The sequence below is a fragment of the Temnothorax longispinosus genome, chromosome 4, assembly GCF_030848805.1.
Source record: "Temnothorax longispinosus isolate EJ_2023e chromosome 4, Tlon_JGU_v1, whole genome shotgun sequence".
In the NCBI taxonomy this organism is placed as follows: Eukaryota; Metazoa; Arthropoda; class Insecta; order Hymenoptera; family Formicidae; genus Temnothorax; species Temnothorax longispinosus.
Genome location: NC_092361.1, coordinates 12144940 through 12160263, shown reverse-complemented (window position 1 = coordinate 12160263; position 15324 = coordinate 12144940). Strand labels below are relative to the sequence as shown.

Sequence of the window (15324 nt, the reverse complement as noted above, 5' to 3'; positions counted from 1 at the left end):
AAAAAAAGCGAAAAACTGTATCGTTTAGCTGCCGGAGAGTGGGGGTGAGACGTAGAATATGTGGTGGTTTCGGAACGCATTAAGGTGCGATTTCATTGACGCTAGAAACCAGCGGCAGCGTCAAGAAAATGTAGTGGGGGAAGAAGTTCTGTTGAATTTTGCGGTACGCTAAAAAGTTGAGACGGTCTGAACTTCTTCCCCCACTACATTTTCTTGACGCTGCCGCTGGTTTCTAGCGTCAATGAAATCGCACCTTTTTACGTAATAGTTTATCAACACGGGAAACGTGCTTAACCTATTTTCAATTTATTTATCAGATTTGTTTATGCCTAATACCTGGCTACATTTCACGTGCAAAAATATAGGTAAGTGTAAAATGCAAATTTAATTTTGAACTTAGTAAAAAGTATCCTTGCAATATGAAAGAGATATAGATTGCAAAAGTAGAGAGGTAATCTACTAAAGCTGTATTTGAACAATTACATCAAATTACAGATTTATGAAATATAGAAATAAACACGCTTATATTGTATGTACAAGTAGATATAAGTAATTTTGTTATCGTACGGAAACTCGCAGTTCAAACTAACTATAAAATTGTTTGCAGATGCTTGATGTCATTGATGTCATTAAGAGGTAGAAAAGCAGTGGAATACCTCATGCACTTCCAAGTAAGTTAGAAAAGCATTAGCGAACTTAATCTTATACAAATCATATTAAAGTGCACATTAAAGAAATATAAATATATTTTATCATTGTGTAAGGGTTGGAATCTGTCTTGGGACAAACGCTAAAAGAGAAGCCATAAGATGTCAAAGCGCTTAATCGAAACGAAACAGAGCATCAAGAACCTCGTCGTAGAGCGAGAAGCAGTGGCAGTCGAGCTGCATCATCTACGACCGGAATTTCCGAAGATGGCAGTTCAGGCCAACACGCTGATTATTATACAAAAGTAAGTTTTATTTTCAAGTTACAAATTTGATTTTGGACGTTTCAGAACTTTTATAATTTAATAACAGAAAGAGATAGTAGCAATAACTTGAAAAATATGTGTAACGCTGATTGACTATCGTGTTGTGAGGGCGTAATTTTCTTAACGTTGGTTGCCGCGCTATGAAAGGTTTAATTTACCGCATGATTTAATTTATCCGTATGATATTGCAGATCGAGGACTGCGAAAGTAAGAAAAGTTTATAAGAATTACATTTGTAATTTATAGGACGTAAACATAGAAGAGGATACAGAGAGTAGTTGTGATTACATGGGTGAAACAAGTGACGATGTACACAGTGGGTGGTGGTAGCCAATCTGGAGCCAGTATAAAACCAGGCGATGATCTTGATACAGATAGCACATTAAAACGGATTCTAGAGCAGGATTATGACCTAATGAGTAATAAGAACAAGGTAAGCTAGTAACTAAATTTTAGTTAATATACATATATATTACAGATATAAGCTATAAAGCGTTTGTGCCGGATACATTTTTCAACAACTAAAAACTATTCCTGCTGTTTGCATTTTATTTACTTTTCATATTTAAATTAAAATTATACAAGGATTGTAATTTATGTTAAAAACTAATCTTTCACTGAAAACAAATATCATACAAATATATCACTGATATTTATTTCAGCTTATACTTCCGGCGCAACCTATACTGTGATAAATATTCCAGAATCTCTGGCACAGCATTTCACTACGACGCAGTTTACGAATATCCCAGAGAAACCTTAACTCTCATATCGCAGTTTACGAATATCTCAGAGAAACTCTCTGATTGTGTCGATTAATTATTGAACAGAAAAAGGAAAATACAATAGCAATGTTTTTTTTTACGTATCAGGATAAGCTGTGATTATATAAAAAAAGAAAGAAAAAAATAACGGAAAACAGAACCGAGCAGGAGCAGGACGCAACAGGATATCTGTATTTCTAGAAAGTCTGATTTTGTAAATTATTCTACGAGGAAAACACTTGTGTATTATATATATATATATATATATATGTTTAAAAAGTCGCGTTTTTGTTTATAATATTGTTAATAACTTTTTATTCCTCGTTAATTTTGCGAAGCAAAATAAATCTCACTTATAGCACCCCAAATTAAAGCGATTCATGGTGGTTGCAACTTGGGAAGATTAATTGGAAGGTTCGATGTCTAATATGACTAAGCCTATTTTGTCCTCCTAAAAAATTATTTTAAAAATATTGATATAAATAATCATAAAATACTGAAGTGTGTGTGTATGTGTGTGTGTGTGAGAGAGGGAGGGAGGAAACAAGGGAGATAAATATTTTAATAATTTATACATAATTTATAATTAAATTGTTATTCGTTTCTTGTTATTGTTATCTTATTGCACATTTGCAATTTTATTATGTCTCTTATTCTTTACGTTTTATATATTTCGAAAATATGGTACAATATATTATTAATTAAACCTATATCTTGTCTTAGCCTTAACTATATACTGCTGCCGCAAGCGAGTTCCGACTTTACTACACTTACTATAACTTTCAAGATGATACCTATAAAATATTCAATGAAGATTGTGATACCTGGTCGAAGAAAGTAGCGCTATGTATAGATCTGTTCTTGATACAATGGCCATTATGATCACGTTATTATACATATCCTGCATTCGAAATGAAATGATTAAGCGTTGGAGATAAAAAAGCTAGAAATGTTTTTGTTTTACTCATTTTCACGTTTCTTTACAAATTATGACAAGGAGAACAACCCGAATACTTAGCCAAATCTGTCGAAAACCGAAATGAAAGTGTGTACAGCAACGTTTGTCGCGACAGAATGTCAACAAAAATATAACAGAATTTTTTAACTAGAATATAATGAGAGATCGACCATAGAAACCGAGCAAAATCTGTCGTTTCGTAACAATTTAAATAATAGTATTCCATTATATATAGAATAAAGTATTTTATTTTATAGATGTTTACGAAATGATAGATTCTGCTCGGTTTCTGCCGACAAATCTGCTGTCAAATTGCATCAACAGGCTCCGCCGGCAAAACAAGAGTTTAATTCGGACACAGATGTTGTCATACTGCAGGCAGTTTGCTGACTGCTGACTGAGACGACAGTCTTGAAGATTGAAGAGAAAAGATGCGCCAAAAGCGCAAGAGTAGACGACTCTGATGCAAAGGTGCAAGTTATTTTCTTATGAATTTACCGTTTTCTTGTTCACCGGCGATCCGCGATGTCAATGGCATCGAGATCGATCAATTTTTATTTATATTGATTTTATATTGATGTCATCGACATCGCGGATCGCCGGTGAACAAGAAAACGATAAATTCAAACATTTCAAACGGATTATCTAAGTCTAAAGCCAGCAGCACACGGAGCATGTTTTCCTGCTGGATTGCTTGCGATCTAGTAAATTACCAGAAATCTTGAGTGCTGAGTGGTGCAATTATAGTAATTTACTAGATTGCAAGCGATCCAGCAGGAAAACATGCACCGTGTGCCACTGGCTTAAGTCTAACGTATCGCAGTTGAATACTCCTTAGATTGTAATACTTACCCCAGCGAGAGTTTCTGTTCTTCCATAACTTTTCTATTTATTCCGTCTCGTATCGAACCGTGCGCGTTACCCAGGAGAGAAAAACCACGCGAATCGCCGGGGGTCGCTAGACGTATAGGTATACATACATGTAAAGACATAAATATGCATGTGCGGGGGGCCGGGGCCAAGCGGCCGAGGGTCAGGCCGGTCAGGCGTACAGGAGCACCAAGGTGCACGGTGCACGTATCTACTCGCCACGACCTCGACCCGTCGTGAGATACTTACAACACGGCAAACGGCAACACGGGCCGCACGGGCGTATGTTATGTATGTATATGTACATACATATACATACATAACATACAGTACCACAAGTATATACCGTGACAGTACGCTGCAGTACACTGCCGGCCGCGTCGAATCCACGTTCGCGTTGGTTGCGCCGTCTTTCTCGGCATTTTTTGCTCCGTGTCCAGCAGATCAGCCAAAACACTGTGTTCTCGAGAATCTCGAGTATCAAGTATTATTCTGATACGCCGTCGTTTACGTTTATGTGCATCGATCGTACCAATGGATTTAGTCCGAATATAGTACTTGATACGCGTACTAAACGGTCGGTGTAAACTAACAATAAGCCAGACAGTCCAAACACAGCCACCCGCAGCCCGCAGCAGCGTCCGGCGTCGTGATCATTGGTGATTTCGTCGTGCGTTTTATTGCGTCTTTATCGCGTGCGCGAACGTGTAGGCGCGCGCGCGCCTACAGATCTTCGTCATGCCGCTCACGAGATAATGCTGGGTAGGCTACGGGCTGCTGCTCGACGACCGTGTTCCGACGTTGGACGAGGACGAGAGCGAAAGCGACGAGGTTAGGCACGCGCGATTTATATCAATCTTCGATCGACGTGTCAAACACGAACGCAAATGGCGGCCGCTGCCGAAGAGGATGTGTCCACACTCGGCGAGCGGATCGACGAGCTGAGCATTTCCGCGACGGAAGACGACGAGACGACGGCGGCCAGGACCGACGGCAATGACGTGGACGTTACGACGAGGAGTTGCGAGCCGCGGCTCTGGGGCTTCGAGACGCGAGAGCTTTACAAGCTCGCGATCAATTTCTACAAAGGTGAGCGCTTAACAGTTACCTACTCGCGTGGTACCTGTGCCACCTCGTCGCGATACAACGCGACCACATTTATTTAGATCAGACATTCAATTAAACATTAAACTACTGCGTTAAAAATCTTTCATGTTTCTCTATGCAAAAATTTATTTTATATATATATATGTATTTTCATACTTTTCCATTGTCATGCTGATTTTTATAACAAAGAAAAATGAATGAATTCCCATAAAGATTTTATTCTAAATGTTATGTATTAAAGATAATAATACAACTGAAAGATACGTACAACAGTTTCTATTTTCTTTGTCAAATAGTTGCTAATTTTAAATGGTATATTTTGTAATAAGAATTGTCAAGTATAGATAATGTATATATCTATATAAATTTTTGTGAGCACTTTCAGACTTATAAAAAATGCACTTGTAAAAGTTTTTATATAAAATAAGATTAGAGTTCTCTTATATTCAATGTATAAGTTTGTAATATGTGTGCAATGATCATGAATTGTCGACAACAATTATCTTGTTTTATCATGAAAAATGAAATTATAAGATTCTGATGTAACATAATATGAATGTTGACAAATGTACTTAAATATATGTTTAAGATGTAACAAGTGTTAAAAGAATATGTTCGATATTGTAAATTTGAGATGTATCAAGTAAATAAGTTACATTTAAGAAGTATCAGAATTTTTGACAAAACTATTACCGAAAAATTTATTTTATTTAGAGAAAGAAGGCAAAGCTGTCCATCTCTCTTACGAAGATAAACTGAAACTGGTGGCGTTCACGCAGCAAGTAACGCATGGAAAATGTACAGCTGAAAATGCACCACCATTAGGTGTCCTGGACATGATCGGAAGAGACAGGCGCTTGGCATGGCAAAATCTGGGAGATATATCGAAGGAGCAGGCGATGGAAGGATTTATAGTATTGCTGGACAAACTTTGTCCTTTATTCAGAACTGTAGTTGAAGCGCAAAAAAGAGATTTTGAAGAAAAGCAACGGCTTAAGAGAGAAAAGGAGGCCAAAAAGCTGGAAGAGGAAAAGAAACTTAAGGAGCTAGAAGAGGAGAGGAAGAAGCAGGAGGAAGAGAGATTGAAGGAGGAAACTCAAAGGAGGCAGATTCAGGATGCTTTGAATCAACAAACGTATTATCAGTTCAAAATATACGCTGAGCAACAGTATCCTGGCAATCCAGAGCAGCAAGGCGTTTTGATTAGGCAATTACAGGAACAGCATTATCATCAGTACATGCAGCAACTTCACCAGAACCAGTTAGTTATTGAGGACCAAAATGAGGAGGAAGAAGAGGAAAAGGAGAAGACGAAGAAAAAGAGCGTCCAATCGGAAAATGTGACGTGCAAAAATGACGATAACGACGATGACGTCAACAACAAGGATGACACGAACGAAAATGTGAATGATGAAGATTCAGATGAGGTGGAGGACTGGCCGCCCATAACTCCTGCAGAGATGTGGACGAGAAAGGGCGTGGAGGAATTTAAGCAGACCATCAAAAGGGAAACGGGCGACGCGGTCATCAAGGTCGGCCACGGGGAAACCGTCACGGTGCGAGTACCGACGCACGAAGACGGTACGTGTCTGTTCTGGGAGTTTGCAACAGACGGTTACGATATTGGTTTCGGGGTTTATTTCGAATGGTCGAAACCAGAGACGAATCAGGTGTCCGTATACATAAGCGAGTCGGAAGAAGACGAGGACGAGGAGGAGTACGAACCGCGGGAAGATCTAGAGAGCGGGTCGGTGAATGGTAACGCCCGACCTGAACGTAGAACAACTACCCCACCTATAAGCGTTATAGTACCCGTAAGTACTCAAATACCATTTGTATTCGTTTGCAGATAAAATTGCATAATTACAATTTAAGTTACACAAGTTTTGTACTAATATATTATTTTGTGTACTATTTAAAGATATATAGGAGAGACTCGCAAGAGGAGATTTACGCTGGAAGTCATCAATATCCAGGCGAGGTAAAAGCATAAGAAAATGTGGTTTATTATTTAATCGCACGTGTATGCATACGTGTTTCGCCGAAGATAATTAATTATTTATCATCGTTACTGTTCTGCTTGCAGGGAGTATATCTTCTGAAGTTCGACAATTCATATTCGCTTTGGCGAAGTAAAACGCTTTACTACCGAGTGTATTATACGCGGCAGGGTTTCACGAAGAATAATAATTAGTCTTTACGTTGCATATCGAGACGAGATGTATAACGAGTACATGTTGTTGAGCACTAGCCTTGGCATAATCGTCTACTGATAACGCTAGTCCAACTGAATAAAGAATCCCATCTGTCCTATTTGTTTAGTTCGCGCGAAAGCAACAAAACTGTTCACATACAAAGAAAATATATATTTATTATATAGTTAAGTAAGAACACGATATGTTCTGTAAAGTGGCAAAAGTGTGTGCGCGAGGAGAAAACGGATTCTAGACTGTCCTCGAGAGGTGAGAATTCCTATGAGGCGTATGTGTCATATGTAAATTGGCAATCGACTCTTCTACGTGCATAATATTGCGTACCTGCGGCGATTTTTGCGTACACCATTCCTCGACGCAGGTGTCGTCATCTCTTCGCGATTTTTGACGAAATTTTCAAGTGTTCGTATCGGCGCGCCAATCTTTATATATACATGATGGTCTCTGTTTTAAAACGAAGGATAAAGGCTGCGTTCCGATATTCACCGCCAATACTAAAAATCTATAGTTTACGTCACATACATTATATATTTTCAGTACTGGCAGTGAGTAACGGAACACTGCGTGTACACGCACGTTGTATATCTGTATTATCTATGTGAATACTGGCTTGTGGAATGTTTTTTGCGACTCGATGTTGTACAAACTTTCCCTGCTGAAAATGACCGATTAAATCCGATTGGTTCCGTATTAAATTTGGTAAAATTGAATCGGAATGAATCCGTTTTCAATCCGGTTAATCGGATGCCCGATTGGAAGTGAATCGGTTCTAATAACAAATCAATCGGAATCGTTTTTAATTCGGCATTTTCGGATTGATCTGAATCCGTCGTTATTAGTTTCAATCGTATTAATGCACATCCATTTTAATCAGGTTAATAAAGTGAGCACATGAATCGTGTTGAATCCGCATCAATCGTAAAATTTTAATACAACACCAAAATCGGATTTAATGCGATATTTCCGGATTCATCTAAATCCGACTGAATCGGTTTCAATCGTATTAATGCCAATCCATTTTAATCAGGTGAATAAAGTGACCACATGACTCGTATTAAATCCGCATCAATCGTAAAATTTTAATACAACACCGAAATCGGATTTAATGCGACATTTCCGGATTCATCTGAATCCGACTGAATCGGTTTCAATCGTATTAATCCTAATCCATTTTAATCGGGTAAATAAAATGACCACATGAATCGTATTGAATCCGCATCAATCGTGAAATTTTAATACAACACCGGAATCGGATTTAATGCGATATTTCCGGATTCATCTAAATTCTACTCAATCGGTTTCAATCGTATCTGCGCTTAATCCATTTAAATTGGGTAGTGAAAGTAGCTATGTGAATCGGATTAAATCCGCTTTAATCATTAAAATTGTATATAACACATAATTTTTACGTAATAGAGTTCTTACTACAGGATTTCCTTTTGGTAAAGTCATGAATTCTATATTTGCAAAACTGTAAAATGTTTTTATTTAACCCTTCGAGAACACACAGGGTTAATTTGACCCTTTTTTTGCCAGAAAAATTTTTAGCCAAAAATATTAAACATAAAAAAATGAAATTTTTTTCGTAAAAAACTTTTTTTAAAAGAACGCACTGGGTCAATCTGACCCTACACACACTTTGATCGTCCACCATTTTAAATTGACGAGTGCGATCAGCTTGAAAAAATTCCCAGATGTACTTGGAACATTGTTAAATCAATTGATATAAATAAAAAGTGCCGTTGGAATTATTTACATATTTTAAAAAATTTAAAAAGAAAAAAATTTTTTTTGAATTTTTTTGAATTTTTTAAAATATGTAAATAATTCTAATGGCACTTTTTATTTATATCAATTGATTTAACAATGTTCCAAGTACATCTGGGAATTTTTTCAAGCTAATCGCACTCGTCAATTTAAAATGGTGGACGATCAAAGTGTGTGTAGGGTCAGATTGACCCAGTGTTCTCCGTGAATAAAAAAAAAAAGTGTGTTTTTGAAGGGTTAAATAAATACTGCACATTGTAATAAATTTGTAGTACAAAGAATGAAATTATAATAAAGTAGTAAATAATCCGTTTATATATCCGGTTTATATATCCGGTTTATATATCCGGAATTCACGAATTCTATCAGTTTGAATCGGTCAGTCAATCCGTTTAAATCATTATAATTTCGTGATTTCGGGGTTCACGAAATTATAAAAATTTAGATTGATTCAAACCGATAGAAAACGAGTGAAATTACATCTTTGAGTACGAATCCGTTTCAATCGTTTCCAATCGGTATAATCGTTATGAAATCATACACGCAAAAAATTTTTCTCGAAAAATGTAGAATACTCATAATAAAATTTACTAGATTTGCATCGCACCGGTAGGATATACGCGTATTCAACCGGAAATTAATATATGACAATAGAAAATTAATAGTTTGATCAGATACATCTTGTAACCTAAAGGTAAATAAGTTTGCCATACTAAAGGTGCGTTCGGGAAGACGCTATTAGTGCTATTTGCTTATTTTATCCTTGTTTTACACCTGATGAGCGATAAAGATAGAATGATGCAATAGCGCTAATAGCGCGCTTCCCGAACGCAGCCTAATAGTTCGGGAGGTAGCGACACAAAAGTGTCAGCGATTTTATTAGTCTTGGAACAAAGTAATTTATCTTGTTTTAATAGTGTTGTTGATGAAATGCAGAGTCTGGCTGCGCTGTCTCGATGGAATGGGCGTTGCGGCGCCTTTGATCATGTCGAAAAAACACTTATGTTGGAAGAATTTGATTAGTGCTGAGCTTTTACATATTTATTGTTTTTTGTATAAAGAAATGTTTTAGAAGAGTTTGGCATGCAACTGACACTGGAAAATGAGTCTGGCATCCTCCCAAAGTCGTTGTAAAAAGTCGATTTGTAGAATCATTTGATTAGAGCTGTAACTTGTCAAGATGGTAGTTTAAATATATAAAATTATAAAAAAATAAGTCTGGCTACTTGTACTGGCTGGAAAATTAGTCTGGCACTCCCTTTAAAGTCGTCTGCACGAGCGCGCCAGTAGCTCGTTACCCGCCGTATCTGTAATATTATTAACGCATTACTCATTGAAAAAGATTTTACTTGTCCAAAAGGAGAAACGTAAACGATTTCGTGCTTATTAGTAGTGGAATGATGTGTAATTAATTATGTAATAATAAAAAATAAAGTAATATAAAAATAAAACTATATTTTAAAGTAGTCAACATTATGAAAGTATACGCTTATAAAAAATCAATTAACTTTATTTATTAAAATTATATTAAGTTATTCATCTGGATAATCTGTAATCAAACTTTCAATTTCTGATGAACTTTCATTTTCATCATCGGTGAGCTCGGTATTGTCGGTATCGTCATCGGATTCTTCTTCGATTTTCTTTGATTGAGTACGTTCATGATCTGAAAATGATTCAAAGTTGAATTTATTATTAAAATTACACGATTTTAATAAGCTGCGATAAAAAGAAAACTTTTACGAACTAAACTAATTAACTCGTTTTATTTGCAAAAAAATAATAATTATCTTAAAATCATATTTCTAAAGTCATGATTAAAGATTTATTAACAGTATTTAAACCAAAATTCTTTATATTTTTATAAACTAAAATATTATAATATTATAAATAAATAATTAGTTATTATAATAATAAGTATCTTTATTAATTTCAAATTATTTGTTGCATCATTATTATAACTTTATTACTAGTTTATTTATTCAAAATTAATTTTGCATTCATTTAAAATAAAATTAATTTATGAAATATACCTTTATTTTCTTCCTCATTCGATTCAAGTAATATATATCGCTCACGAACGGGGGCAGTTGCACTTCTTCGAACCAAGTAAACTCGTACTTTTCGCCAACTTTTTTCCAACCATTCTCAATCGGAGACTTTGTCATATGCTGCAAATAAGCGTTTCTCCAAATGGTTGCAATGCATGACGCTCTCAAAAGTTGTTGCTTTAATTCGGATTGACATGGAGGTATAGATGACGCAGCAAATACAACTTTTGAGAGCGTCACACATCGCAACCATTTGGAGAAATGCTTATTTGCAGCATATGACAAATTTGTCTCCAATTGAGAATGGCTGGAAAGAAGTTGACGAAAAGTACGAGTTTACTTGGTTCGAAGGAGTGCAATTGCCCCCGTTCGTGAGCGATATATATTACTTGAATCGAATGAGGAAGAAAATGAAGGTATATTTCATAAATTAATTTTATTTTAAATGAATGCAAAATTAATTTTGAATAAATAAACTAGTAATAAAGTTATAATAATGATGCAACAAATAATTTGAAATTAATAAAGATACTTATTATTATAATAACTAATTATTTATTTATAATATTATAATATTTTAGTTTATAAAAATATAAAGAACTTTGGTTTAAATACTGTTAATAAATCTTTAATCATGACTTTAGAAATATAATTTTAAGATAATAATTATTTTTTTGCAAATAAAACGAGTTAATTAGTTTAGTTCGTAAAAGTTTTCTTTTTATCGCAGCTTATTAAAATCGTGTAATTTTAATAATAAATTCAACTTTGAATCATTTTCAGATCATGAACATACTCAATCAAAGGAAATCGAAGAAGAATCCGATGACGATACCGACAATACCGAGCTCACCGATGATGAAAATGAAAGTTCATCAGAAATTGAAAGTTTGATTACAGATTATCCAGATGAATAAATTAATAATTTTAATAAATAAAGTTAATTGATTTTTTATAAGCGTATACTTTCATAATGTTGACTACTTTAAAATATAGCTTTATTTTTATATTACTTTATTTCTGATTATTACATAATTAATTACACATCATTCCACTACTAATAAGCACGAAATCGTTTACGTTTCTCCTTTTGGACAAGTAAAATCTTTTTCAATGAGTAATGCGTTAATAATATTACAGATACGGCGGGTAACGAGCTACCGGCGCGCTCGTGCAGACGACTTTAAAGGGAGTGCCAGACCAATTTTCCAGCCAGCACAAGTAGCCAGACTTATTTTTTTATAATTTTATATATTTAAACTACCATCTTGACAAGTTACAGCTCTAATCAAATAATTCTACAAATCGACTTTTTACAACGACTTTGGGAGGATGCCAGACTCATTTTAAAGTGTCAGTTGCATGCCAAACTCTTCTAAAACATTTCTTTATACAAAAAACAATAAATATATAAAAGCTCAGCACTAATCAAATTCTTCTAACATAAGTGTTTTTTCGACAAGATCAAAGGCCCGGCAACGCCCATTCCAGCGAGACAGCGCAGCCAGACTCTGCATTTCATCAACAACACTATTAAAACAAGAGAAATTACTTTGTTCCAAGACTAATAAAATCGCTGACACTTTTGTGTAGCTACCTCTCGGACTATAACAAGGAAATATGAGAAAAGTAAAAAAAGTCCTATACTAATATGTATATAGACGACGGAAGGCGCGCGGCATGAGCGGCAACGCGGGCTCGCGCGGCGAAAGGGTTCGGTTCGCGCCCGCTACGTGGCGCATCGCCGGTATATTCTCGCGTGATTAAGATTCAACATCGATCCCTATATCTAGGGCAGCTTGGCAGAGTTTCTACAGCGTTCTCAAGTTCGCTCGTGGCGGACAGCTGACCGCCACAGCCTATAACAGCAACTTATGTTTTTGCCATGACTGCAACAGATGTCTCGTTTTTTGTCCATCAGCCATATTTTTATTCTTTGCTCTCTAAATTTCCTATACTTTCTTGAAATCTTTTTGCATATTATGACTATATCCTAGCCGTGCAAGATTAGTATGGTATTTACTTTGTTCGTGTATACTTGTATTTTCGAGAAAAATTTTCTGCGTGTAACGATTCAAACCGATAGGAACCGATTGAAATTACATCTTTGAATACCAATCCGTTTCAATCGTTTTCAATCAGTGCAATCGTTATAAAATTATAACAATTCAAATCGATAGAATCCGATTGGAACTACATCCTTGAATACCAATCCGTTTCAATCGTTTTCAGTCGGTGCAATCGTTATAAATCCGTGATTTCCGGATCAAGAATCCAGATTCATGCGGATTCAAAATTTTTAATCGGATTCAATCGGTCATTTTTAGCAGGGTTATCACCTAGCTTAGTTCACTGTCATAGCTTTTATTAAAATTATCTTATTTTTCTTTAAATACAGCAGCAGAATGCGCATTTCTTGTTTTATTCGCATTATAGCGACAAAGCTCACCCCCTTTTCTTCCGTTTTCTAGTAACGTTTATTATACTACGTAGCCATATTGTTTTTATAGCAATATCGTGCGATTTATATTATCCATGATATTGTTAATGGTAATGGTAGTGATGATAATAATAATAATAATAATAATGATGATGAGAATATATAGTATATGTATATCCTGTAACACATCCAACTACAGACGACTTACACTAACGGGTATGCGTGCGTGATTCCGCTCTTATCGCATTTCCATTTTGTCACGTGTTTAGCTTCGACCAGAGAGAAACCTCTCTGCTTCGACCTATAATGACATTTAATTAGAAAAGCACTTTTTTGAGACGGCATAAGTTTTGTATCGTTAATTTGTTCGAAGACAGAGCGAAATCGATTCCGTTATTCGCGCCTTAAAAGTACACGTGGATTGTCCGTGAGTGATTAAATAAACGCCGATTAAACGACGGAATTACCCATTGGCTTGTTATATTTGGCTCGTAGCGCGATTGCTATATACGTATGTATGTACATATAATATACATACATACTCATGTAAACAGCCTACTCAACAAGCATAACTTTCTCTACTCCCTAAGCGTCAAGTACCAAGTACTTCGCTAAAAAAATACGGCTTCGTTGTACGAACATTTTCAGTAAGAAAGCTATTCGACGTCCCTCCTGTTCTTCTGGAGCGTGTTTTGCTCGAATACGCGGATGGATCTTGCTCATCTGAATGTAGATTCGAGCCTCTGTATAGGATCGAACGTGTCGTCGCAGTGTAGCGCATTCGACAAAACATCATGCAGCTCGCTCGCATGTACTTCGCAATCGCTACGGCGTAACTGTGATATGGCAGTCAACGAATCTCGAAGTTCTACCTCTAACGACGATGCGTTCGCCTTCCTCAATTCTCGCTGAAAATTTTAAACGATGCCAAGCTCCCGCTTTTAGCGTCTGCCATCGCCGCCTGAAGATCGAATGGTCCGCCGTTCAATCTAAACGCGATAATAAAAATTACGATCTTTGGATATTCGCAATACTCGCTACGCCGAAAATTAATTCGCTATATTTCCTCGTTAGACTCGTCACCCTGAGATTCTCGTGACGGCCTCTGGCTATCTGGCGCGTTATGCGAGTTATGAGCTCCACTTATTGTTTCAGCCCCGACGATCGGACGTATAAAACGTGATTTTAGAAACCACTTTAGAACATTTCTAGAAAATTTACAGGTAGGTACGTATATACCGATCTATCCTTTTTAGACATGTGTTTACAACACCGAGTGTAAATTTTAATCAAAAGTCTCTCGATACTTTCGACTTTTTTAAAATTGTTTTTATATATCACATTTGATCGTCGGCGTGCTCCTATAATTAACATTTTGGGCTGAAACGATCCGGTAAAAAATTTCTCATATAAAAATATATAAATTATATATATATATATATATATATATATATATATAAAATTATATCTATATATAATTTCTTTTTCTTGTATAAAGAAAATAAAACATATAGACGATATATAAAACGAGAATAGGTATGATAGACATTATATGGGCACATTTTCTCTGTTTATATATTATACAGGAAAGAATTAAAAATAATTAAAAGGGTAATTTTTGCATTGCATTTTTATAAAAAGTGAAGTTTTTGAGGAAATGAGAACAGTTTTCCTATATATACATATAATTATATCGTCTATGAATAAACAATACCGCATATATAACATTTTTTTCAAATGCACTTTTTGGCTTCGATTGTTCCGTATTATTATTCTACAGGTAAGATCGTAAATGATTATACATATTATTTACAGATGAGTTCAATGTTCAATGTTCATTCAAGGATGTTCATTACATAAATAGTTGTATATTTCACTTTGGGCACAGTTTTTTGCCTCTCCTGAAAACTTTACTAATTGTTACATATAGACGGTATTGTTTATTCATTGACGACATATAAATGTAATAATCGTATGTGAAGTGTGATATTATATATAGAACATTATATTATAATATTTCGCCATTTTAGCCGGTATTCATAGTCAGATTTTTATTATTATATTATAAGATCGTCTTAGTTCACCTCATAATTGTGACAATTAGAAAGGAAAGCGTCTCCGCAAGCCGCAAGCATATCTTCTGTTCTTCAGATCTTGCTGGGAGCTCTTTAATGGCAATGT

At 35.6% G+C, this 15324-nt stretch overlaps 1 protein-coding gene and 1 long non-coding RNA gene across 2 annotated transcripts; both read left to right on the top strand.

Moving 5' to 3' along the window:
• The first annotated feature begins 134 nt into the window (after positions 1–134).
• On the top strand, positions 135–2691 carry LOC139812346 (uncharacterized). The gene is made up of 5 exons (XR_011731852.1): positions 135–365; positions 608–671; positions 765–952; positions 1220–1406; positions 1636–2691. It is a non-coding gene; the product is annotated as an uncharacterized lncRNA (long non-coding RNA).
• Positions 2692–3369: 678 nt separating this feature from the next.
• Positions 3370–10108, top strand: LOC139812342 (Golgi resident protein GCP60). The gene is made up of 4 exons (XM_071777095.1): positions 3370–4654; positions 5387–6486; positions 6594–6653; positions 6759–10108. Exons 1-4 carry the CDS (start codon positions 4453–4455, stop codon positions 6864–6866), a joined length of 1470 nt encoding a protein of 489 aa, XP_071633196.1. The 5' UTR covers positions 3370–4452; the 3' UTR covers positions 6867–10108.
• The last annotated feature ends 5216 nt before the right edge of the window (positions 10109–15324 follow it).